At 38.8% G+C, this 27,743-nt stretch overlaps 1 protein-coding gene across 1 annotated transcript in view; it reads right to left on the bottom strand.

The window, feature by feature from the left end:
• Positions 1 to 27,743, bottom strand: part of PCDH15 (protocadherin related 15) — a 405,567-nt gene that overhangs the window by 51,216 nt on the left and 326,608 nt on the right. Inside the window, exons 27-28 of the mRNA XM_044420577.1 lie at positions 14,577 to 14,704; positions 245 to 460 (exon numbers count right to left, since the gene is read on the bottom strand). Coding sequence (XP_044276512.1) covers positions 245 to 460; positions 14,577 to 14,704 — 344 coding nt within the window. The remainder of the gene's footprint in view (positions 1 to 244; positions 461 to 14,576; positions 14,705 to 27,743) is intronic.

The raw sequence follows: 27,743 nt of genomic DNA, 5'->3' as shown, positions 1-27,743 counted from the left end.
TATTTTAATGGATTGTTATAGATTGCCCAGAGAGCTTTGGCTATTGGGCAATATAGGGGTGTGTGTGTGTGTGCGCGCGTGTGTGCGCATGCACCTATGAATGAGAGTACCTCTATTTCCTGTCTCTGAACATGACTTTTTCTTCTCCTGACACCTTAAGTAAAGAATGGCCCTTTTCCCATTTCTTCTTTAAGGCAAATAACAATGATACAGGTCCAAAATGCATTTCTTCATTTATACTTACAAGCACATCTGATTTATTGCTCAGCCCTTTTCCATAGTTGTCAGTTGCAATGACCTGAAACTTGAAATAAGATCGCCTCATGTTTTTGAATAGCATTGCAGTTTTGATCAGCCCAGTATATGGTTCAATCACAAAGCCTTCCTTTCCATCCTTGATTGGAGGAATGATGAGTCTGTACTGCATAGCGCTGTAGTTGCCGGTATCTTTATCATTAGCCTGATAGGTAAAACATGAGAAAAAAACAGCCTGCTAAAATGACTGCAAATAGCAAAGCACATTTACCTTGATCTTTTACTCAATTTACTGTGCAATCTTATGGCCACTAGATACTGTCTCGACGGCCAGAGAGTCCCAGCTCCAACCTTGGAAATGTGTTCTGAAGTTGGTGCTCGGACACTGAACTCTGAGTGGTTTCCCTCCAGCCTTGCAGCTGGAGTGTAAAAAGCCATGCTGGCTGCATCATTCCATCAGTTTTATTAGTTTTTTACTCTCATTTATTCAAATAGGTTTAAACCAAGGGGAAAAAAATCATGTTTTCTTTTGCAGGAACTCCAGAGAGACCTTGTATACTTCAAATGACAAAATATGGCCATGTTGTCCATAATGCAAGGGAATGATGGTGGTTATCCCTATAATTTGTCGTGAAGGTAAATATTTTTGACATTTCATTAGGGGATGATATATGTTGTCTCAAGGGTTGTGATATGCCTGTCAGAGAAGAGAAGAATATATAGTTAATCTTAATGGTTGTACACCTTTTCCTTTGTTTATGTGGCACATATAAATATGTGGCTGTCTACATAGCACCCTTTGCCCAGTTACGTGCAGTTAGACCTAATGAGGTTCCTAGATTTTAGCATAATAAAATACCTAGTGGTTGACGTCAAAGGCTAGAGACCACAAACTACACGCACAACTGCATATTTAAAACTGCACTGCAGAAGCAGTTTTCAAAATGTAAGTGGAAATGTAAGTAGCCTCTGATATGCCCTGAATTTATCTTTGGGTGCAAAAAGAGGATGACAACTTTCCAGTTGTATGGAAATGTTGACAAAATGCCTAATGAACTACAGCCATTTTCATTAGATTAACAAAAATTATTGGCAATTATCTCTTGAAGATATGGCATCTTTAACTAAGCATTCCAAATAATGAAAATTGATGTATTAACACTATTTGCATAAACATGCAATTAGTACTTAATCATTAGATTGTCAAGAGAAAACCGAAGTTTCATTGAACTATATCAGAAAGGTGACATGTTTTCACTCCTCTTCTCCTAGCAATGTATCTCTGAACCCAGTAATTGTTCTGAAACTAAAGACTAATCTATATGTTCAACCAACTCTGTGGGTGCCCACCTGAAATGAAACCAAATGGAGACTAGTGCCTAAAAAAGTTTCTGGAGCTGATTTAATGATTTCAGTCTTTTCACTGGTCACTTTCAAACCCTTGTTCAGAATGAACCCTGCTGAACATAAGGCATACTTAAGGCCAGTACTGATGTAAGCCTTATCCAAGGCTTTGGGTGGCAGAAGAGAGGGGAGGGTGAGTTTATGTAATATAGGCAAAGGACAATATATGCCCATGTCCTTAGTTGTGGCTAAGAGCACGTTTTCCTTCCAGCTACTCATGTTTTCACACACAGCCACTTTGGGTGCCATATTTCCATGATGCAAGCTCATGGAAAGGCCCAATGGAATTTGCTTCATGGGAGCTTTCCATGGATGCCCAGATGTGTGACTGGTGCCCCAGTGAAGTGTATTTGAAAGAACAAGCCTAGTTATAATAGCTTTTGCAGAAACAGCCACTCCCAACAGCTGCTTAGACGTGGTCTGTTTATAATATATAAACACATTTTAATAGATTAAAACATGACTTTATAAATGAGACAGAGGAGATAAAGGCTGCAATTAGCCGAGCCAAGGTGAATATCTACACCCCCAAATTTGAAAAGAATAAACAAAGTGATGCACCCTGTTTTTGGTTTTTTTTTTTCCAACATGGCCACCTATAAGATGTGTTTATTAGTTTTTCCACTTGGTGGATTGTAGTTAATTGAACACTTGTCGTGTGTGCAGCTTGCTTTATAGTCACTGATGCATAAGATTAGTCATGACAAGGAAAAGGTTCTTTGCCCTTTATAAGAGGGAGACAGCCTATCAGGATGGCAACATAAGGTATGGCTACCTCTGGAGACAGTGACAATCCAGTGATGAAAACAGGTTTGAGAAAGACTATGAAGAATATCTAAATGGGGGGACAAATTTACTCACAACCGTGTGCAAAACAAGACATTAATGTCAAAGCATTAAAAAAATAGTGGGAGAGCAGATGTAGCTTTTAAAACGGAAAATATACATCAAACTGTCAATTCCTGCAGGGAGAAAAGTGATCTTGTTTTAAAAGCCATTATATTTTGCCAGAAACTGTGATTGGAAACATCTGAATTTGCCATCTGCTTTAGTGGTGCTAATGCTGAATAGAAAAGCCCATTCATTTTATGATCCCCTTCAGTATATTAGAACCAAAATTAAGAATGACCTTATGAGAAAGGCTAGAATGCACAAAAGGACTAATAATAGCTTCCCTCCCTGCTTTAAGTAGCTAGTTTGATTTAAGCTCGCTTTCTTAAAAGGACAAAAGGATGGTTAGCAACTGATGCCTGCCACTGCCAATAAAAGGATAATTTTTCAGGATTCTTCAGGCTTGAAGCAATGTTTTGCTGAGTCCAAGGAAAACGTATGGTGATAGGTCAGTACAATAGTGCATACAGACCCTATACAAATAAAGGAATTGTATAATATATTTCCAAACTGACAGAGATAAAGTGCACCACCTTGTAACTTTTAAAATAGCATTTTTGAGGGGGTTTCACAAAGAATATCATGAAGCTGAATATATATCACTTTATTCTCCATATCCTTAGACTATACAAACAGATGCACACAAACTCTTATAGTTTTATAAATATATAAAAAGGAAAAAAAAATACCAGTACTGGTCCATTACAATTCCCCCTTCCTGCTCCATAATCCATAGTATAACAATACCTATATCAAGACCAACCAAATACCAGAGAAGTACAGAAGCCTCATAATTTACATGCTAAGGAGGTAGAATAAACAGGGGATTGGGGGGAAAAAAAAGGAAATTTGGGCACACATGACCTGGTGGCCTGCTGTTTAGACCCAGCCTCAAAACAGAGATCTGACTATAAGACAAGGGTTCCAAACCTGGGGTGCACAAACCCCCAGGGGAGCAAGATGGCATTTCTGGGGGTGCAACAAAGAAAACGTCTGTTTCATGATTTGCCAAAGGTGGTGAATTGTGACCTTTTTGCCAAAACTTATCCCAATAATAAAGTTATTTATTATTATTTATTTACATTGTTTGGACCTATTTTTCTCTTTCTGTTTCACAGATGAAAACTTCATCATGTCAAATCTGAAGCCATCCAAGCTTCAGGAGCACTTCAAGAACAAGCATTGCCAAGCTGATGTTGAAGGACATGGAGCTGGTCATTGAAAGTCAACAGAGCTCAATTTATTCCTAGAGGAATTCTTCCAAAGTTGGCTTTCATTTCTGCTGAAAAAAAAACACTACTTTTTGCTTCATACCAAGTGGCCAAATCCAAGAAGTCTTCTACATTTTCAGAAGAACTCATCAAGCCATGCACACTGCAAATGGCAACAATTATCCGGAACAAAGAAGTTGGAAAAAAATTGAACTAGTGCCCATATCAAATGTCATTGACAACCAACTTAGTGATTTGAGTGAAGATATGTTGGACCAAGTCACTTCAGATGTAAGAGCTAGCCCTCTAAAAATCTCTATTCATTTTGATGAGCTGACTGATGTCTCCAACTGTAGTCAAGGCATCACATTAGCACAATATGTCAAGGAAGGAAGGAAGATTTCCTGTTTTGTGAAGATCTGAAAACCAGTACAACTGCAAAGGATGTGATCCAGCTGGTAAAAGATTTCTTTGCCAAACATGATTTAGATATAAAAGTCATTAGTTCTGTGTGCACTGACAAGGCAGCTGCCAGGCTTGGAAATAAATCCGGCTTTTCGGCATTGAGGAAGAAGAAGATTCCAGACTTCCAAGTTACCCACTGTTTTCCTCATCAACATGCTTTGGCAACAAAAACATTGGCTCCAAATTTGAAGAAAGTCCTTGATACTTGTGTGAAGATCATTAATTAGATCAGGGGCATGCTTTGAACCATTGCATCTTCAAATAATTTTGTGAAGATCTGGGAAGTGAGTATTCATCTTTGCTTTTCCACATGGAGTCCTGTTTGTTGTTATGATGAAAAGCTTTAACCTGCTTCTTTGAACTGTAGGAAGAAAAGTTTTTCTGATTTGTGAATGTGATCTGGTTGGGGTGTTGGAATCACAGGATTCGTCCAAATGCTGTGGATTCAGCCTACTTGGCTGACATTTTCACTCATATGAAAGACCTGAGCGTTTAACTTCAAGGACAGGGTTAAACATATTGAAGGCTTGTGAAAAGCTGAATGCCTTTAACTAAAAGTTACCTCTTTGGCATCAAAGGATGCCAAATTTCCTTCACTTGAAGAGATTGTTTTTCATGCTGGATTCATAACTCCTATTGTGTGTGAAGTAGAAGCTCCTTTGGAAATGCTGTAATCATTTGATGGATATTTTGCTGCTGGAGACCTGAAGATTTCAAAAGAAAGGATCATGAATCCTACATGATTCCTACAATTTGGGGAAAATGTAAGAGCTGAAGGAAGATCTTATTGATTTGTGAACAATGAAGCTCTTGAAATACAATTTGAAAGCAAGACTTTGGAGGAGTTTTGATGTTCAGCACTGGATATGTTTTCAAGACTTGGTGAAAAAGCTCTCCATGTCCTCATTCCATTTGTGTATATTCACACATACTTGTGTGAATCTGGATTCAGTTCTCTTTTTTCAATCTAGGAATAGCCTGAATCCACAGGTGGACTCGCAGATTGCAATCCGCAAGAAAGTTCCACATTGTGAGAAAATCATGAATGAAAAGCAAGAACAAAGAATCCACTGATTTTTATGTTCACAAAAGGCACTAGTCTTCTTTGTACACAGGGAGCCTATAATGGATGGAGAGGTACTACAGGATTAGCACAGGGCCTGTACTGAAATTGTCTGCCTGAAAGAGAGAGTGATTCCAAAGTCACGTCACCGCATGTGATAATGGGTTTGCAAGGATGATGCAATGTGCAAGTAGGTAGCATCCGTTAAGGAACCTATCGCCAGTTATATTCTGGTTTCAGATATGAATGAATGGTTAATGACTGAAGAGGTTTGAAGAAACAACTATAGGGAAAGTTATGCTTCACCTTTTCCTCAATACTTCTAAGGATGGTTCAGTTATCTGTTTTGCTCAGCTTAATTTGTTGAATTGGGCAGTGTGCTATCAAACTACAATTAGAAAGTTCAGTACTTTAACTCCATGGTTTTTAAACTTATTTCAAACTTAATAAGATTTCAAATAGAATAGATTTCAAATAAGATTTCAGATAGATTTTCTACCCTAAGCCCCTTCAATATTGCAGAAGATTCCTGGACAGCTTTTGGGGTGATCCCCAGGCCAATTCGGTTGTGAAAGTATGTGTAAACACAATTTATATGCAAAATTCAAAAATCATATCATGCTAAGTAAATCCCAGGCTTTAAAATTCCAAAAATATTATTTCATGCATTCTTAATTTACTGGGTTTTTTTGCCAAAGAAATAAGTATAATGCAATATTTGACCTAGGAATGATGAACAAGAATGAACTGCTATTCTTTTTTGAAATGTCTGTAAAATAAAGTTATAACCAGGAGTCAGGAAACGTTTGGATTTAGTTCTGTAATAAGAATCTGCATCTACTTTGGATTTACTTCTGTAAAAGTGGGAAACATCTACTTAAAGGCACAGGAGACCTGAAAAATCAAAACTAGAACTCTGCCAGTCTGTGGCAGATAGACTGGCACTCCTTTTTTCCTTAAATGCCACAAATGGGAAACAAAGGAGGACAACAAAGAAAATTACTTGTCAGCAACATAGCTTGCATTCCTAAGGAAAAGAATTGGACCAAAGATGGCAATTCTGTAGAAGAAGGCTAGAATAGACACAAGCTTTCCCCTACTGTGTGCTACTACTCTTCAGGAACTGTTACAGTGACAATGAGGACAGCTTGATTGCCATTTCTCACAAAAAAACAATTTTAATAAGATTCTTATGTGAAACAGATAACTCTAATGCAGTATTTTTCTTTACTCCCCTGATATTAGTTTTAGAATGAGAACTACACAGAAGAATCTGCACTATGGTTTTAGATACAGTTTTGCAACTAAGGGTGCAAATGTATGTCTATAAAGACAATAAAAATGTCCTACATCTCCAAGGATATTTTGAGACTAAACAAACATAAGATTACATCCTAAAAAGCACAAGGAGAACATACTAGGTCAATACTTATGCTGAAATATCAGTGAACAAAATGCGCTCTGTGGGGGGCTGCCTTTGAAAATGGTCCTGATACTTCAATTGGTTCAAAGTAGAGCGGTGATGCTGTTAATGGCGACTGGCTGACAAGAACACATCATGCTAATTGTCTATCAATTACACTGGTTACCAATTGATGACTGGATCTCATTCAAAGCACTAACATCAGCATTAAAAGCCCTAAATAATTTGGAGCCAGGTTATTTGAAGGCATGCTTCCTTCTATATGCACTTACCTAAATGCTGAGATAATCAGCAGAGGTCCTTCTCAGAAAGCAAGGAGGGTGGACATGAGGGAAAGGGTTTTCTCCGTTGTGGCATCCCATCTGTGGAATCGGCTTTCCAAACAGCTGTACCTGGTGCCCGTTCTTTGTTCCATTCAGTGCCAGAATGTTCATTCTCCCAATATTTTTATTGTTAGATTTTTATTCCCATTTTATGGTATTTTTACTATGGCCACTAGAAACTGTCTAGATGATCGGAGATGTTAGAGTCTCAGCTCCAAGCTCAGAAACTTGAGACCCAGAGTACCCTCCCTCTGCCCTTACAACCAGCATGGTAGGAGCACCACTGGCTGAGTCTCTGAACTCATAAATGGCATTTTGTAGGTGTTCTGGGGGACAGGAAGGGTAAGAGACAGGTCCACCAGGAAAAACATTTCAGAATGGTCTAAAATTATTAAAAGGCATAAAATGCAGTAATTGTGAGGTAATAGAAAACCAATTTACATACAAATTATATGAACATGGGGATGGGAGAGGGGAGAGAATTCGAAACAATCAGCAATTTAAAGATCCCAGGATCCACTAAAATCCCTCTTGTATGCTGTCTAATGTCTGTGACTAGAGGAAGGTCTATACCTGGCATCAAAAAAAAAAAAAAAAGTATGTTGTCATCAGGCCAGCTTCACTGAGGAGATCATTCCATAACCAGGGAGGCACCAAGAAGACTCCTTTTACCACCCTCCTAGCCTCCTTCAGAGGAAACCCTTGGAGAAGGACCTTAGACAACCATCTCACTGTACAGGTAGGTTCATAGCAGGAGAGACTTGTATTCCTGACTTGGTCTTTGATATTCACATCTGGCTTTCCTCTGGTTTACCCATTGGAATGGATGACACGGCTTGTCCCATAGCCTGGATGGGACCTATCACTATGCAAGATTCATCAGGTAGTGAACCAGGAACAGTGCTGAATCATACCCCCCCCCCCGCACAAACCCTCCAGGAGGGCCTTCCTCTTCCTCCCTGTCACATGCTCTGGGGACATCCGCTATCTAGGGCTCTCTAGAGTGATCATGCTTCTGCTTTGTGAGCCTGCTGCATTCAACAAACTTCTCTGAAGAGTCCTGTGACTAAGGCATCAGGTGGGAGTAGAAGGGCTGCTGAGTGAGCAAGTGAGCATAGCATAGCTACCTTTCTTAAGGCAGAAGATGCACAGGGTCAGGCCTGTCCACAACCCAGTCATGACACAGTGGCCAATGTGGGCAGCCATCTGGCCTCTGAAAAATCCCCACTCAATGCCAGCTTCCCTTTCATGTATCGTTATTGGCCTTATCTATTGCACACCACTGTGTTCTTTATTGTCCCTTTCTACTTTCCCTAAGTTCTTGGTGACATGATTTTCGTATGGCTTCTTTTTTGCTTTCCTTACATTTTTGTAACTCTGCAAGTACAAATCTACTGGATAACAGACAATGTGAGAAATGACATCTTTCTCACTCAGCACATCTACTTCATGCATTCATCATAATATTGCTTGCTGCAAGAATAAAGTTTTCATGACTTTTTAAAAACATTTTCTAACTAAAATGGCCATTCAACAAAAGATAGGATTCTATTCATGGTATATGGTCTTGCCCCTGAGTCTGGAAAACTTGACCAATGACACCTAAACAAAGAAATATTATTTTAAGCTTTCCAGAAAGGACTATAATTTCAGACTCAGAAAGGAGCGTGTCATCTTCCGCCCGTTTCACGCTTTCCCTTGCAAAGGAGAGTTCCAGTTATGAATCCCTCTCCTTGTTAGCAGCTGTGTGTGTGTGTGCGTGCGTGGGTCGGTGGGTGGGAGGGTGGGTGCCACTTTCTCTCTTTACACTGATCGCAGCCTGTTTGATCCTCTGGCAAAGTGGAATGCAAAAGGCCAAGAGCCAAACTGCATGATACATTAGAAATAACAGCCAAAGGGTCCCTTGATCAGAACTGGGGCCGTAGCAAGTGGGAACCTTTTTTTTTAAAGCCCTTCCCTCTTGCACTGTGGTTCTGGTAAACTTACACTCCTTGAAGCTATTATTTCCCTACAAAAGAAAGCTGTCTTTTCAAATAGCAGTTGGGGATACTCCGTCCCCAAGCTTATGGTTTAAAATAAAAACAAGAGACATTAAATGCTTACATGCATTTAAAGTATTAGTTTCACACTAAGGCCCAGCACACTTGAAAGATAGTAGCTATGTCTTTTTTTTCCTAGAGAATATCTGCAGGCATTCTAAATTGGAAACCTAGAATGGAAGTGAGAGAGAGAGACCTTTAATCTTTCCTCCTCCTCTGCAGTGTCAGTCTGAACCGGGGACCCCAAACCTGCTGCTATCATCATCATCATCATCATCATCATCCATCAGATTTGTATGCCACATCCTTTAGCTTTAAGGCTCTCTGGGTGGTTCACAGTACATATATGGCAACATAAAACAGTACAATCAACAATGCATTTGAACAATGCATAATAAAACATATAAAAAGCAAAACAATTCAAGCAATAAAAGCAATAAGAGGGGGGCATAAAAGTTCAACATTCAATTAATAAAACCAATTAGAACATCCTTATAGCTAAAACAGAATACAATTGTAAATAAAGGAAAACTGTCTGGCAGCTAAAATTCATAACATGGCAGTATCAGAATAAAACCAATATAAGAACCATAACGCCAAGTCAACTCATTCAGCAAAATAGATACCAAAAAGAATTTTTTTAATTGGCTTCTAAAAGAAAAGAGAGAAGATGTCTGGTGGATCTCTAATGGAAGTGAATTCCACAAGTGGAATTCCACAGAAAAGGCCCTTCTCCTGGCCATCTTACCCTTTACTTCATTGAGGGGAGAGTTTTGGAGAAGAGCCTCTGATGAAGATCTCAGTGATCGGGTTGGGACATATGGAGACAGGCTTTCTCTCAGATATCCTGACCCCAAGCCATTTCTGGCTTTCTGTGTTATCCTATGTGCTTTGAATTGGGCGTGGACAGCACCTGGCAGCCAATGTAGCCTGTGAAGGACTGGCATGATATATTTGCGAAAACCAGTCCTCATCAGCAGGCGAGTTGTCCAATGTTGAGCAAGTTGCAGTGTCCAGACCGTTTTCAAAGGCAGCCCCATGTGGAGCACCTTACAGTAATCCAGGCATGAGGTTACTACTGTGTGGATGACTTTGGAAAGACTCCACTCATCCAAGCAGGGATACAGCTGATAGGCCAACCAAAGCTGGGAAAAAGTATTCCTGGCTACCAAATCCAGCTGAGCAACAAATGACAACTCAGTGATCCAGTTAGGAATAAGTATATATTGCAGCTCTGTTGGGGGTTATCCAGAATGGGACCACAACAAGGGGAAGGTCCAAGCCCCAAGCTATGACCCCAGTCCATACTGGAGTCCCTGGATTACCTTTCGAATGATGATGATGATGATGTCGTCACTGTGTGTGCCTCTGGCTGTGAGTGAGAGAGCAGATTGGAGGGGGAAGGAAACAACGATGGGGACACACCACACCCCTTTCAATTAAGTAAAGTAGTAGTAGTAGTAGTAGTAGTAGTAGTAGTAGTAATAATAATAATAATAATAATAATAATAATAATAATAATAATAATAATAAGTACTAGGGACAGCAGATAACTGTGGAATGTGCCAGCTATGTTAGTCTCAGGTTCTTGCCTGAAGCCAAGTGGTTTACCTGCTCCTGTGAGAAGGGGAGGACTGGAGATGAGAGAAGGATGATACAGTTCAACGTTAAGCCAATATGCTAAGTTTGCATTCATCTGTAACTGCTCACCAAATGTATGTAGTACTACACTGAATCTGAATAGCTTAGCCTTTTATGCTTAGATCTCATGATGCTGATTTTTGCATGTGTGCAGTAAATGGATGCTAATTTGAATAAATGATCATTGTGACCTTACATGCATCAATTAAAGAACATCCAGGCTCAGAAACACACTTCGAAATTACATTCTAAATTTATATCACTGCTTCTAAATTTATCCAAATTGAGGGTTAAAAGCTGCATTCACAATGCTGAATACAAATGCTTTGAAGAGTTAAGATCGTACCTCAAGAATCTGTGGTACAGTCTGTATTTCCTAATTGGTTGTTTTCAAGTTTTCACTCAGATTTATCATTGTCAGTGACATGCAGTCTTACTGCTGAGAAACCCACAGGATAGCAATAAGTGTGAAACATCCATACCTCAGCAAAGTTTTTGATCATCTTTTTTTTCATTTTAAGAGATCAGGTATTTCTTTCCTTACGTCTTATTTCAAAATGTGCACATTTAATGATTTTTCCATTACATTTACAATGGCACAGCTTTTTACATTCAAAGGAACTATCAAAAATAACTATAAGTATGCAATTAATTTCTTTGATACCAATATTAATTCTAATTCTAAACTTCAGAGCCAAAGTAGAATTAACTGAAAAAGGCAGATGTTGAGTTACTGCTTTGTCCAATGTAATAAGTACAATTGTATAATACAGAATCCTAAATTACTAGGTAGAACTTTAATGATTTCTTAAAAACCCATTTTTCATTTTGAAAAGATTGCTTCCCAGCCTGTTTGATGAAACTCTAGCCTAGTCACACAAACACTGCAGGGCGTTCTAGTAATTTTAAAATTTTGTCTTCTTGTTGTATGTTGCCTTTTAGCAACATGAATTATTGAAGTGGAAATAAACAGTAATATCGATCATTTCTTGTAGGTTTTTGTACTTCCTTGCTGCATATTTACAAAGACAATGCTATGGAGAGATTATGGGCACTATCAATGCTGTTGCTCTATTTACACTTAAGTAACCTGTACGCAACAGCATAAGAAGTACTATGCTGGGTCTGATCAACACCTATCTAATCCAATCCGACCAGCTGCCCATGGGAAACCCTTAAGATGCCTATGTTTCCCAGCAACTGGAGTACATGGGCATACGATTGGTCAGAACCAGTGTGGCACAGAAGTTAGGGTGCTGAGCTGGGTCTCAGGAGATCCAGGTTCTAGTCCCCACTCAACCGTGAAGCTCACTGGGTGATTATGAGTGAGTCACTGACTCTCAGGTTGTTGTGAGGGGAACCATGGCTCCTTGCAAGATGAAACAGGTGGGTTATACTGCTACTATGATAATAATGACGCTGCTGGAGATAACATATAGCCATAAGGACTTGTACTCATTGATAACCTTATCCTCCATCAACTTGCCCAATTCATTTTTAAAGGCATCCTGGTGGCCATCTAGTGATAGGTCAGTATCATAAGCTGTCACAAGGGGTTTTCTGTAGAAATCGTGTCGCACCAGCTTACATGACTGGTGTACTGCCAGGGGTTGTTTGCCCTAGTATTATGTCAACAGCATAAGAGGAGCAGCAGTGCTGGATACTGCCTAAAGCTTTCCTCTCCAGTAATTTACATTCTGCAAAATGAATGCTTACTATTGGGCAGGAAAAGTAAACTCAAGTGCTTAGACAATGTCCTAAGATTGCTCTGTCAAATAAATTGTTGCTTTCTGCTTTCTGTTTTTGTATGTGAACCTGGAATATATTTACAATTAAGTTTGTTTTACTGGTGGCCATTTCCATGGTTTATATACAACTAATGACTATAAAGCTATTGGATTCCTGCACACAGCTGTTTAGATTTATCCAGTACCAAACCAGTGTGGTGTAGCGGTTAAGAGTGCTGGACTGGTTCCAGTCTTCACTCAGCCATGGAGCTCACTGGATGACATTGGGCCAGTCACAGGCTCTCAGCCCAACCTACCTCACAGGGTTCTGTTTTGAGGATAAGATTGAGAGGAAGATTCTGTAAACCACCTTAAATATGATAAATAAAATAAACAAACACCATTTGGAATTGTTCTGGAATTAGACTGTAACTACTTCCAGGGTAGAGGAAAATCCACCTCTATTTCTGGTTCTTTAATTACAGTGGAATGCTAAGCAGTTTTAATCAGAAGTGAATTTTGCTGAGCAAGATAGGGCTCAGTATATATGCTCAGAATATACAAGTATACATGCTCAGGATTGCACCCCCATGGTCTATATATTTCTATAAAGAAAAATGTGAAAAACTTCAAGTACAGGATCAAACAATAGATATTACTAGACATCAGGACAGTGCTAGGCACTACTTTGCTGCTTTTGCCTGGAGCAATGTTATTAAGGTTTCTTTGATTCTGTTTCACCTTTCCACTTACATAGATAAACTTCATCTCTACCTCTTGAAGACCTCAGAACTAAACTGAGAACCATTTGCATGGCTAGTTACTATTAGACAAAATTTCAGGCTTGGGGGCTGAAATAGAGGGAGTCAGCTTGGACCTTTCTGTACCCCAAGTATATCCTGAGAGGATGGAGGTTCTCCTGGCTCCGGCCAAGGCGGATGTGAGGGGTGGTTACTGTAACAATAATTCCATCTCTCCCTCTCACACACACACACACACACTCACTCACTCACTATGCTATTGAGAATAACGGCAACCTCTTCTCTCTCTTCAGTTTCACCATCGCTACTTTGTCTGTGCTCAGCAACAGTTGTTTGCTCAAATCTGACTGGCTAGGTAATATTGTGACACCATTCAGTTTAGGGCATGATTTTCAGTTGGCTGGTGCCATCCATGTGACTGATTCAGGGAATATTCTATATTATTATTCCTGAAAAAACCCAACCCCACCCTACCAAGCAGAAATGAGAGATGGAGAGTACCTTTGGAGCAGCCTTTATAACAATTCTCTAATCCTTGATTACTTATATTTTATTCATTACTACAAACTTCTCATTCTTCAAATATTTTGATAATAAATATGGTTAGGTCCAGTGATTATATATTTCTGAAACACATTTACGATAGTTTAAGGGTCCTCACCATCCTCCCCCCAGTTTCAACATGGATAGGAGTATGCCCTTTGTGTCTTTGCAGTTTTCATCCCAGTAGGTTTTTTTCCCCCTCATGTTGCCACTGGCTAGATGGTTAGGAAAGTTGAATTATGAGAAATAACCACTTTCCATCTCTAAACTTTAAACTGTTATACTTCTAAGTTAACATGAAAAGGGAAAAAATATTGCTATCTTTAATGGCTACCTGCCATTCTCCATTAGATTTCTAGCTCCCTAAATCAGTGCCAAATAAAAGAAAGTTCTTGGAAGGTCAAGCTTTTATGGCCATTTTTCAATAAGCCAGTTGTCTTCCCAAGTCATCTGTATAAAATACAAGATGAACAACATAGGAAAATGCATCCCAAAGTATACTGGAGGATCAAAGGCTGTTGTCACTCCATCTCCATCTCCTTCAGACTTGAAAACTGATTAAATATATACTAGTGTGCACAATCCCCCCAACTTCAAGTTCTTTTCCCCTCTGAAATAATTCATTCTTTAGGAGTAAAATAATAAAACCAGTGTTGTGGTCTCCATCAAACCAGTCTTCCATGAATGACTATATCAAAATATGTATGCATCCAGATACTTGATAGTATATGCAGGAAAAATGTTGGAATATATATAACAATGAATATACAATCTTAAGGGTACAAAGTGTTCTGGATCTCAGTAGTGTACTTGTTTAACGTAATTCCCACCTTCACTTTCATCACAGAGGAAAACATTCTAGCATCTTCAGACACGCCTCCTATGTAGAGCTTTTTTGTAAAGACAGGAGCATGGTCATTTTCATCCTGAACTTCAATAAACACCTTGGCAGTATTACCTAAAATTAAAAGAAGAAATTAGCAGAGTTTTGGCACACTGTAAGTTTTAATGACGTTCCTAAGAAGGACCCATAAATGGAAACAAATTTATTTATGCAATTAGAATTCTGATTCTAAGAGCCCACATACATTCCATGATGCACAGTATGTCTGCATTCTAGTAATGGTATTTTGTACAGGATTTGTCATACCGTGTTGCCTGTCCTTAGCAATTCCATTGTATAATGGTATACTTTTAATATGTGGAGTTCTGATGGTTTCGCTGTCTCACGAAAACTTTTAGGATGGTGTTTCAGAAAAGTATCCCTTGTGTTTCTTCATTGCTCTTTCCTCCTTACACTCTACCCAACCATACAGTGCTTTGTGTACCAGTGCAGCTTTAAATGTGACCACGGTCAAGGTAGCGGCTTTTGCAATTGTACAGAACCACGCTGCTTTGCTAGCGCATGTATAATGCTACTTCACGTACTTCAGTCATGCTATGACTACTGCTGGAACAGCTTCATAACACTGAATTGTTAAGCACAATTTATTTATTTACGTATATTTATAGGCCACCTATAATTACCGAGGCCTTCCTAGGCAGCTTACAATGCAAAACATACTACCAGGGTAAAAACATATTAAAAACCAATTAAAACATAATGAATTAAACATCCAGAAACAGTTAAAAAGGGCCACAGCATACAGGCTAAATGTTAAAAAAATTCCTAAAAAGGTATGTCTTTGCCTGACGCTGAAAGGAAAATAGGGATGGTGCCAGGTGAATTTCCCAAGGGGGGGAGTTCCAGAGATGGGGAACAGCAGCAGGAAAGGCCTTTCGCCTAGTTGCCACCCATCTCATCTCCCTGAGGGGTAGTTCTCATGGAAGGGTAGGTATATATGGGTGCAGACAGTCCTTTAGATAGCTGGGCCCCAAGCTGAATATTTACTAAGGGGTAGAATGAGAGGGAGGGTAGGTGAGGAAAAACTATTATGGAGTGGAAAGGATATGGGGCAAAAGCTTATGTACTCTTTTTTTAAGACAGAAAAATAGATGGATAAGTAGGACTTTGTGGGAGAAGTCAGAGAAATGAAAGAGTATTAATGTTGTGATTTTCTAGCATATGGAAAACTTAGCACACACCTCTTGGGAATCAGAAACTTTTGCCCCTTGCAAAAGGCATCATCATTTGCCCCCAGACATTAGCATTGAAAAGGCGTATATAGAAACGAAATCTGGCATTGTATCCACAACTACAAGTTGGCTCCCCGAATGAGTAAAATATGAGCAATTGTAAAAATCAGCTGAATCTCTGCCCATGTAAGAGATATCTTAGATCTGAAAGGACACCCTTCCCAGCAACCTTGGGCCACAGCTGCATGAAGCTTCAACATCAACATGAAAAGCACAGAGCAATGTGAAGAAAAAAACAAACAAGCCCTATCACCACATCTCTTTCAGACTCCATAATCAAAGAAGTTGACACTTGGTTGGAAACAGTGAAAAGTCAGTTTGCTGAAAGAAATTCCATTTGCCAGTGAGAAATGATTTCCTTTCAAAGTTGATTCTTTTCCACCACAGCAAGTAACGGCAGTTTTATAGTGCTATATATGGGGCATATTTTCTTCATACCGTCACACTGATTATTTTGGTTTCATTTCTTTTAGAGTACCATTCTGAAAAGAGTTCTAAAACTGTAACTGGAGTGGAAACACACTATTTTCTGTATTGGCAAAGGCATCAACAATATTGTCTTCCAAAGTCCAGCCACTGGGAAAAGGAAAAGAAAAGAAAAACTGTGTCTCATGCTACATATACATGAGAAAATAAACTTGAATGGTAAGTAGCTTAGTAGACTATCCAGTTAGTCCATTTCTGTATAGACACCTAGAATGTGGTGACTAGCATAGTTATGCTGTTTTATAAGAAAAAAACTTAATCAACAGAGTTTATTGTAAGTCTCTCTCTTACAAAAATATTAACTATTCCAGAGAGACAAATACAGTTTAATAAGTTGATCAGGTATAACACAAGGTGATTATTTCAGAGTCCTTTCATCTCCAAGCTTCCTGTTAAGCCTCATAAGGTGTTGAGGGTAGGACACCAAGGAGAAACCCTATAGTGGGTTAACATAAAATAGCCATACAGGGCTGTGTTCAATGTAACACTAGCAATGTGAACAGGAAAATTACATGAAGTACTTTCTGCTAGTGGCTGCAGCATGTTCTTCATGAAAAAAGCTTTCCCATCACAACGATTTTATATCTCTGTGTCTATCTACCTGAGTTTCATATTGTATTACAGAGCTATGCTATTCTTTCCAGAGTGCTTTCCAACATGATCCAAGGTAAACAGCAAAGAGTCAAACAGGCCAATTCATTAAAAACATCAGTCAAGTTCTATAACGGGAAATAATGGGTGAACTGCATTGTTTGCTTTTTATTTTATTTCTATGCTGCCCAACTGACAGATGAGTTTAGGACAGTTTATAGCCATAAAAGCCCCAAGCAACTGTAAAATAACAATGACTACAATAACACAACAAGATATTAACAAATCTGCTTTTATCTCTTGCTTCTGCTTGCTAAACAAGCTAAACTATTACAGTGAAAGACAACTAGTATGGATTTGGATGATCCACTAAACTTCAACTCTGCTGGCTTTCAGTACTTACTTTAACTCATGAACAGAAGCATCGGCCTGTGTAACCTTGTGTATTTCCTATTTTATGCAAGTCAGATTTTCACAATTCAGCACCAATTAAAACTGCTTACATACCATGAGCCACTGGTTCACCACAAAGGTCACCCAAATGTGGTTCGCTTCATGCTGACAGATTACTCATCATTCACATTTGGTAGCTGGGTGAAAACAGCCAAACCAAGGCTGATCTTTCTGGCTAGTATACACAAAAGGGTAGCCATGAGGAACAGTTACAGTGCGGCTGTATTGTGAGGAACTGCTATAAATACCTGTTGATGTCAAATGATTTGCTCTACATCAGTGCAAATGATTCTGCTATTTCTGTATTCTAATTTCTGTCATTAAAACATTTAGCCCATACAGTTATCTATAGGCATACAGTCATCTATCTTCCAGATTAAACTACCCTAACATTTAATTTCATTAACATCTTCATTTCAGCTCGTCACTTCATTTTTATACAGGGCACCATATATTTCATTGGTTTTGGCAGACTGAGAAATAGCATCTGTGAGCCACTCATTCTTCAATTCTTTTCCTTCTAACAATGTTCCAGTCAGCAGCCAATTACAATAAAAGAACCGTACGTCAAACGGTAGTGCTCCATTTGCCCACTGCATTTTAGAATCTGACGGGTTGTATCCAATGTTAGTTCTCCTTAGAAAAGATCTATTGAAATGAATGGGAATCACATTGAATGAACCACATCTCCTTCTATCAAGAGATAAAGATATGGGAGGTCCGATGCAATACCACATATCTTTCAAAACCGTAGTTTCCAACACGGTTTAAGTGTTGGGCAGACACTATTTATTCACTTGGGCCTTGAACTTACTTTATAACCTACTGTTCACATGTCTTTTATGGACAAACCACACATTTTTCTGTTTGGATTATTTACCAAAGTGGAAAGACACATGGGCCCAATTTGAATTGGGACCATTGCACCCCAAGAGGGGAAAATTTAAATTTATCTGTCTCCTGTTTTCATTCCAAAACTTCCACTACAGGGAGGTGGAACTGGGAGGACAAAAAAGGAGGAAAGCTTAAATTCCCCATCCAAAATATGATGGTCTTGATCTGAATGAGAGCCACAAATGCTTACATTGAGTTGAATAATCAAATTGTGTTTATCTGTGTCATATGATGTTTGAAGGATGTATCCTTTGGCACTTAAAGTGGTGTCTATGATCTTGTTTACCTCCACGGAACTCTCTCGAACTCCGTGTCTGATATCTAAGCGTTGGCCAAGATACACTGTCTGTGACTTTACTGTATTTAACAAGATGTTACTGTGTTTCTTATCTATCTATCTATCTATCTATCTATCTATCTATCTATCTATCTAATATATTTAAACACCCACACACACACCACATCCTGAGAGCTTTGGCTATGGGTACTCACAAATTATTGACTGATTTACTGCTTCTATTTCGCATGCTTCCGTTTGTTGTTGCTGTTACAATCAAGTGTTCTCTGACTTATGGCAATCCTATGAATGAATGTATGCCCTACAAAATGCCCAGGAGGGCATCCCATATCATATATTTTATACCCCACAATAACCAAAGTTCTTCAGGCAGTTTGCAAAACAGAATTTTAAATGACAAAATACATAAACATAAACTTTCCTCCTTCCTACATTTTCCATCCTTGAATCACTAACAGAAATAGTAAATAAACAAAAAAGTAAAACTAGCAAATGTGACTATGAAATGGAATCCTAGCAGAGGCTGAGAAATGAAGGAGATGCTATATTCACGAAGGATTCTCAGTAGTTCCGGCTAAGTTATAAATGGCAAAGCAAACAAAGGCAATCTTTTTCTTCAGGATTTTGTCTCCGGCATGGAAGACTGAGCTCCAAGTGTTGTTGAAGTGTTCAGCCTGTAGGCTGAATCTGGCAAGTTCCTTTCGAGGCCCTGCAAGCTGTCCCAGTGCTGGAGAGAAAGGAAGATAACCCTGCTTTTATTTTTGCTCAGTGACTAGAGAGAAACAAGCAGGAATTCCCAATGCTGGAGAAAGGCAGTGTTTCTCTAGTGCTGGGGGAGGAAACCCTGCTGTTATCACTGATCAGGGGTCACAGCAGGGCTTTCTTCTTCAAACCCAGCTGGAAGAGGTGGCAGGCTTTTAACTGAACCTTCTTTCCCTTGCACTGGGGTGCTGTGAGCTGGTGACAGAAGAAGCATGTCAGAAAAACTCCTCATTAACCTGGGAGAGGGTTGGGGAGGGAAGGCATTCCCCTGATGTCATCTAGCCCCCGGGGGTAAGCCATGTTGTGGTTCCACATGGACCTATGTCCTAATCAGAACATTAGGGAAGAGTCTATGGTGGGGTGGTTTGGTTCCTCTAGAACAACCTTCTTCCTGAAGTCAGGCCATTGTGTTCTTTTCTGCACCTCCTCCCATAATTATTTCAGTATACAGAGAACTTTGGTTATTGTGTGGTATAAAACTATGTGGTATAGAATGCCCTTCAGGACATTTTGTTGGGCACCCATTCATTCATTGGATTGCCATAAGTCATAGACAACTTGATAGCAACAGCAGCAACAGCAACAACACGGAAGCATGAAAAATACATACATACATACATACATACATACATACATACATTTTATTTGTGAGTCCCCATAGCTAAAGCTCTCATTATGGTGTGATATACATATAAATGTGTGTGTGCACATCCGCGCGTGCATGCACACGCACAATAAGCACAGCAACATCTGTTAGATACAGTAAAACCACATCACAGTTTGTCTTAACCAAGACTATGCTATCAAACAAAGAGTTCTAAAGAGTTCCATTGAAGTTCTAACAAGTTCCTTGGATCATAGACACAACTTCAAATGCCAAATGATGCATCCTTTGGTTTTTGAAGATAAATCAGCTGCTGTATTTATCAGTGCTGTATAAATCAGCACTTTCATTTTGAAGTGATTTCCTGTTTTCATGCAGCATTTGATTCTTTTAACATTTTCCACTTTTTATTGTTTACTGCTTCAGAATCTTTTTAGACATGAAGCATTATACAAATGCTGTAAAATACACGATTAGCTGGTCAGCCATGGAGGCAGTTCCCCATTCCTGCACTATGTGGTTGTTAGTGCATGGAAGAGGAGACCAGGGCTACCCCACTTGTCAGGATATTTCCTCCTGCCATCCACACATTAGTGGGTGCATGTCAATGGATGTCATGTTAATCAAGATTTTACATTGCAAGGTAAGTCTCTGAGCATAAAATATGTACTACTATATAGCTTCAACCTGTGGATGTTGGGGCCACTGACTGGTAATCTCATAGGGGGAATAACTATCTGGATCTTTTTTAATGTTTTTAAAATGAGGCTTTCTTTTGTATACCCATCTACAAATGACTAAATGGTAATCTTTCCTAAGATATTGTGTATTTCCAGGTACCTTGAAATGCTCCTTTAGCAACACTGGCTTGGTTCCAAAGTTGTTCCAATCAAATGTGTTTAAGAGTAGACAGTTATCTCTATTACGAAAGCTGCTTTAATCAAGCCATAGGTGAGCAATAGAATTGGATGGACATTAGTAATCCTTAATTTAACTTTGCCATTAAGGAATTCTCAGGATGACTTTGACAACTGACAGGTTAAATGAATGCTACTACATTTTTGATGTAAAAACCTGGCTCAAGCCACTAAGATTGCAACACTTAAATGACAATCTTAATTAGGGTTGTTACCTGGTGAAATATTCTTTTCCCTATTCATTACTCATCTGTCCTTTAACCAATTAATCAATTGCTTAGTCTAGTGAGTGTAAATATATTCCCAGAATATGGAAATGTCAATGTATGTTGTAATTTATTGAAGGTTCTGTAAGATAATTAAACATAATACAATTTCATAAACAAGAGTTGAAATGTGTTATATGGACTGAACCAAACACCCAAAGCCAGGGCACCCCAAATACCCTAATGTTTTGATGGGCCAAGAGAATGTCTGGCACCTAATGGGGGGGGGAGGAGGCAATGTTAACACATTTCAGGGTAGTTTGTGTGTAACAAATCATTGCTTGTGGTGATAGAGTTTCCAAATGGGATCCAGGCAATCTGCCATGTCCCTATACTAGTTCAGAATGTAGCATTATTGCACTGGTATTGTGGGTAAAAGCAATGTATTTGCTTCTCTGATTTCGAATGGCTAGACCAGAGGTCGATCACAGCAGGAGGTCCCAGGTGCAAGACCTAAACATCTGGAGGCATGGCTAGGAAAGAATTCTGCTGGAAACCATGGAGAGTCGGTGGCAGTCAATGGTGACAGCTGTGGGCTAGAAGGACCAAGGAGCTCCATGGGCACAGGGGGAAAGGGTAGACAAATTTTGTATAGCAGTGGGGAGAGCTTAGGGGGAGAGAATGCTCCATTCCTTATCTGTGGTTCACTCTCAATCTCTTATATGTGTTTAGCACACATATTTTTCCTCTTAGATACTTTAGCACCAGTTGGCCTTGAAGACACAAAAATGCCTTCTCCTCCTCCATCATAAGCTATAGGCTTCATCCTCCCAACTGTGGTGTCTGCTGTCTGATGAAGAGTGGAATCCCCAGAGAGAAAGCAGTCCAAGTAGAGAAACGCAGTTTAACTGGGTTTCATCACTATACCATACCTATTTTTAATGCTTCTCAACCCCAAGCATGAGAACCGCAACCCCAACTCACAAGCATTTGTGTGGCTGCAAAACCTAAGCAGATTTAGGAAGAAAATGTCCTCCTTACCTTTGCCCTCACTGGCCATGTCCAATTGCCTTCTGAGCAAGAGGCAAAAAGACCTGTGTCTCATGAGTGGGGATTTTAATGGAGAACAGGTACAAAGAAGACGCTCCAAACTTGTCTCCAGTAATGATGGATTATGCTATTAAGCACTGCTGCTGCTTAGCAAGGACACATATTCAACTCTCATGCATGCAATGCAATCTTTAAAGCCAGCATTCCAGCAGTTTCTTAAAGAATGCAAGCCCCTTACCTTAGAAAGCAATATAGCTTGTTCACTTATTCTTTTTGGAGATAATTACCAGTGAAAATATTTGTACCAGATGCTAACATATTAAATTGAAAGATTAAAATAGCACAGAGCTCTTAAAGAAGCCAATGAAGTGTAAAGACTTCTAATTTCCCCTTTAAAGGTAGGGAGGAATAATGACATAATTCTTGCACACTGATTACCTACCCTTGAAATACTCATTGTTTTTTGGAATTTGTTCTTGGCCATGGCGATGGCTGTTTGAATGATAAACAGAGGTTACAATAAATTCTCTTTATGAGCAACCTAGAGTTTGTATAAACTACCTGCTAGCCAAGAGCTGATACAGCAGAAAAAGCAAAACAGTGATGAAGATAAGATGTACCTAAGGTGACGTTCCCACAAGTCATCATCTGCCAACTTGCCACACAACTATCTTTGAGGACTTATTTTTCCATCATCTATTTGTATCCATGACCATTTTTAGTGACACTGGAGTGACCCAGAGGCTCCTTTCACAACTGCTAACATTGGGTGTCATGTATAAGGGGGATGATAATTCAAGATAAGATAACAAACTGTGACAACTACTGTCAGCTGTTGTACAATAAGCAACCATCAAACATTCTACCTGAGGGGTCATGAGAACTGAGTTGGAAAATAAACAGCCACCTTCCTTCTCAGATGTCATAAAGGCTGAATGTGGGAAAATATGAGACAAAACCAGACTCTATTCTGTCGGATATGTGAGAACATTGTGATCTACTTAAGTTAGTCAACAATGACAAAAAGATTGTTGCAAGACCCAGTCCTGTGAATGAGAGTGTAGCATGCTAAGTGATAGCTGAATCACTAAATTGTAAGGTGCTAGATTGTGTGTCAGGAGTCTCCTGAATATGTAGGAATCTGCTACAGCTTTCCACATGCTGTAGTTTTATACAGAGACACATAGCTTAACTAAAACAATTCAATATATCCCTCTATCTTTACACTGAAAAATAGAGCTTACCTTCAGAGAATGACTTCTGGCTGGATCCAGACATCGTCATGCTTTGAGTAGACCCACAGAAATCAAGGAGACAAGTTAGTCCTGAGTAGCAAGTCCTGTGAATTTCAGTGGGTCTGGCCTAAATCTGTATCCATCCATGTAGTTTCTGGTGTTCTCACTTGTATTTCTACTTTCCAAGTTTCTCCTTCAAAGCATGCTTTAGTCTCCTGAACCTTTCTACAAGGGGGTGCTGAAAAGTTATTAGCCCAACCCACTTCCAAAAATCTGAGCATTATTTTATTAGCATAGCTAGAAAGAGTGCTATTTTACATTATGAAGAGCCAGTTTGCAGAATCGTAATGCCATTTTTTTATTTTTTTTTTCAAATTATTGACAGAACCATGTCAACAAAAAGTGTGGGATTTTCAAGTGTTGATTTCCAGGCCATCATGAAGTTCCTGTTCCTGCAGAAGAAAACTCCAAAGGAAATTCATGAATGTATGATGCAAACGTTGAGTGACAAGTTCTCGCCATACTCAACTGTGAAGAAGTGATGTGCCAACTTTCAGTATGGAGATTTTGAGACTGCAGATGTACTATAGTCAACTCAAATGTTCTTTCTTGCCCATCAAAAGAATGGTTCCTGTATTGCTAATTGTGAGTGACAACTCCCTTCTTTTATAGCAACATCTACATATTTTAGATCATGCATCTCTATATAAGGTATTATAGGTATGATGGGTGACTGTCCCATTATATTGTACCATGACATTAAGATGAGGAGTAAAAAAACAGTATTAAAGTTAACAATACCATAAGAAAATAGATGCAGCTTACTTGTCATCATTATTTTAAGGTGGACTTCTGAATTCTTTCCTTCAAATTGAATATTTTGATTTGTTATTTTAGTGGTAGAGGTGTTTTTCTCCCTCTGTTTTCTGTGTTATGTCCTTTTCATTCACTGACTCACATTTTAAGGAAGGTAAACAGTCTGTGGTCAACTTCTTTGGGAATAACATATTTCAAAAATCTACTTCTCATTAGCATTTCTACTTGAATTATAACTCTGTCAAGATTTATCTTTTGATCTTGTCAGGAAGCTGGCTAGGATATGGGTATATCCATCACATATAAGAAAGAAGTAGCTGTTTATTTCATAAGATGATAAGAACTCTCTTGTGTCGTACACTTTTGGCAGTGTGTGTAAGACATATCAACAATGGAATGCAGCTCAAATCATGACGAACTACATACACCGTCCAACATGCAATATATGAGCTTCACAAATAGGTGTGTGCGGAAGGAAGATGAGTGACAGCTGGAAAACTGGTGCTTTGTTCACAAAAGATACTGTGATACCTTCACTAATAATGTTGTATTTATTTTCTTCTTACTTAAAGGTGCTTGTTTAATGGAACCATCCTTCATAATAAATATGTGCTGAATATTAATATAGGTTCTCTAGAATTAAGTTTAAAAGTCATGTTGAAAATATTTTTATTGCTTCTACAGATGTATGTCAAATCACATTCTTTGCTCAGTACTGTAGGTATTAAATTACTTCAGATAAGGAAGTGCTGATGAAGCCTTATTGGTTACTTTCTAGACAAATATATGGACCAAAACAGACTTTGCAGAATCAAAGCGATTTTATATTAGAATACTTATATTAGGCAGCATGTGTACAAACCTGGAGAAACTGAATACAAAAATAAATACCATTTTCATTTTTAAAATTTGGTTTTGCAGCTTGATGCAGAATTTGGTCCCAACAAAGATATGACAGATAGAGAATGATCCTATCTGATCAATTGCCACAGAATCACAGTAACAGTTGGCATGAACCAAGATGATTGGAAAAAGGCAGTAAGCATCATGCTACTTCTCATACTTCTCCTAAGCTGTTTTCTTCTCTACATTGAAGAGTTATTCATCAGTTCAAACATGCTAATACATCATCATTACAGAGTTACTTATGGAAGTCCTCTCAGTTGCTGCACTCCCCCCCCCGCACTCGCCTGTAGGAGGAGGAGGAGGAGGAGGAAGGAGAAGGAGAAGGAGAAGGAGAAGGGGAAGATCTCCTGTGGGTTGGGTCCTCTGAGAATTTGCATGGCAGGCCTGTTTTGATAGAGATGGCAGGTTTTGAAAGAGATGGCAGGTTGTCTATCAATCTGAATTAAGACCTGGTCTTGCCTTCACAAAAGAGCAAGCCAATCCATTCTCTTTTGTGTGGGGGTGGTGGGCTGGTGGGAACCCCTGTGCATAACCTCTTGCAACATCACAGAGCATCTGGGGGTGGGGGGTAAATTCATGTGAAATTCCCTTATGATGGAAACTGCAAATGGACCCAGATTGCTTCCTATATGCAGGACAGATCTTGGACTTAGGCAATTATTTGTCTGTTGTGTCTACCTGGTTCACTGGCTTTTGCTCAAAGGAGGAGGAACAATGGAAATTGTTGGGAAATGGGAAAACAATGTGAAAACAAACTCATTTAAAGTGTAAACTGCACAGAGAGAAATCTTGCTGTTACCACCTTTACAGATAATGAAATATAATAAAAGAGGAAGGAGGCATCAAGCCTGAGAGATTCCACGTACTGAAAATCCTAAGTCAAGGCTGTTGTGGCAAACAGTCATTTACTGAAAAAAAAAAAAAAAGTCTCATCTGAATTTTGAAAACTTGCTGAAAAAGAACAATGCTTGAAATAATGCTTTAATCAAACAATGTTTTAAAAATAAAAAATGCCATTCCTTTTTCTAAACACACATGCATACACATACACCAAAAACTCTGTGGCATAGATATATCATAATTCTTTGTCCATGATGGAACAGTACAAAGAAATCATACGGACTACTAGTGCAAATTTCTTTATTGTGGAAGAACTAGTAACTTTATGTGGTGAGTGACGTTTTCTGTGAATGCTAATTTTAATAAGAAATGAATTCACTCACATCATTCTCAGGGATCATTTCTGGCATATCGCCTCTGGAAATGAGAAACATTACAAGGATATGCCCTGAAGCAAAAACACAGGATGAAATCAATAACATTCAAGTTGTTATTTTAATTGCCCTGTAATTCATTATTATTTAGAAGGCTGATTAGTCAAGTGTTTTGATGTTCTCATAAGACATGTTGCTGTGACTCCTAATGTTTTGGTTCATGGTTATTATGATTTAGAAGCAACTAAGAAGGGTGAATTAATTCAAACAATGATACATGCTGTGCTGCATTATTTCACTGAGCTCTCTTGTACACCCTTGTTCAACTGTATGCATATCTTTTAAAGAAAAATTTCTGAGGGAATCATCTTTTTATGTTTGTAAGGACAGAGGACATACTCTTATGCTGTTAGACCAGTGGCCAGTCTAGCTAGCTTTGCATTCTCCAAACCAGGGGTAGGCAATCTGGCACACTTGGAATATTTTTGGAGTACCACTCCAAAGAAGCCAGATAACGGCAATGTTGGCTGAAGTTTATGACAGCTGTAGTCCAAAACATATAGACTACCAGTTGAGACTTTCCAGGGCTTCAGATGGAGGTCTTCACCAGCCATACCAAGACATTCCTTCTGTTGACCTTCTGCAGGCAAAACATATGATTTATGGCCATTCCTATTAATATATTTCAGTTAATTGCATGATGCCTTTATAATGGAACAGTGGTCAATAATAAGCTAACCCATTCTACAATATTAAACATATAAGGTTGATCTCAAGATGTGCTAACCATTCCATTTAGCATTCACCTGAAAGGTAAATGTGACTTTATAAATTGTTTTAGTTCAAATCTTTGACTTACACAGTAAAACCTTGGTTTGCAAGCATAGTTTGTTCGGGAAACATGCTTGTAATTCAAGAAATAATGGAAACTCTGATGATTTGTCCCACAATCCAAAAATATTCATATAAAATGATTACAATACAGTCCTATAATACAAAATAATAAAGAAAATAAAACATATAAAGAAAAATAAAATTAACCTGGTGTGAGGGAGACAAGAGGGAGGAGGGTTATTGTGTAGGACGACTTTCACTATCACTAACGGAATCACTGCTATCTATTGGCTCAATGGAATCTTTTTCTTTTTTGCAACTTTAACAAGGAACCTTGCTGTTGGGCCTCCATATAACATTTAACTGGCTCTTCTGTACCTTGCATTTCTTGAAGGCTCGTGGAGTCTCAGAATGATACATGAGCAGGGGCTTGACTATGAAATACCCACTTGCATTAGCACAAAACAAGAGGGTGAGACAGCAATGAGAGAAAGAGAAGAACCATTGGCTCAGTTGTGATCATGTGACTCATATTACAAGATATCGCTCATTTATCAAGTTAAAATTTATTAGAAATGTTTGCTCATCTTGTGGA

The sequence above is a fragment of the Varanus komodoensis genome, unplaced genomic scaffold (assembly GCF_004798865.1).
Source record: "Varanus komodoensis strain SLA01 unplaced genomic scaffold, ASM479886v1 scaffold11, whole genome shotgun sequence".
Taxonomy (NCBI): Eukaryota; Metazoa; Chordata; class Lepidosauria; order Squamata; family Varanidae; genus Varanus; species Varanus komodoensis.
The sequence above is the reverse complement of the archived record's forward strand: the minus strand, read 5'-3'. Positions and strand labels throughout refer to the sequence as shown.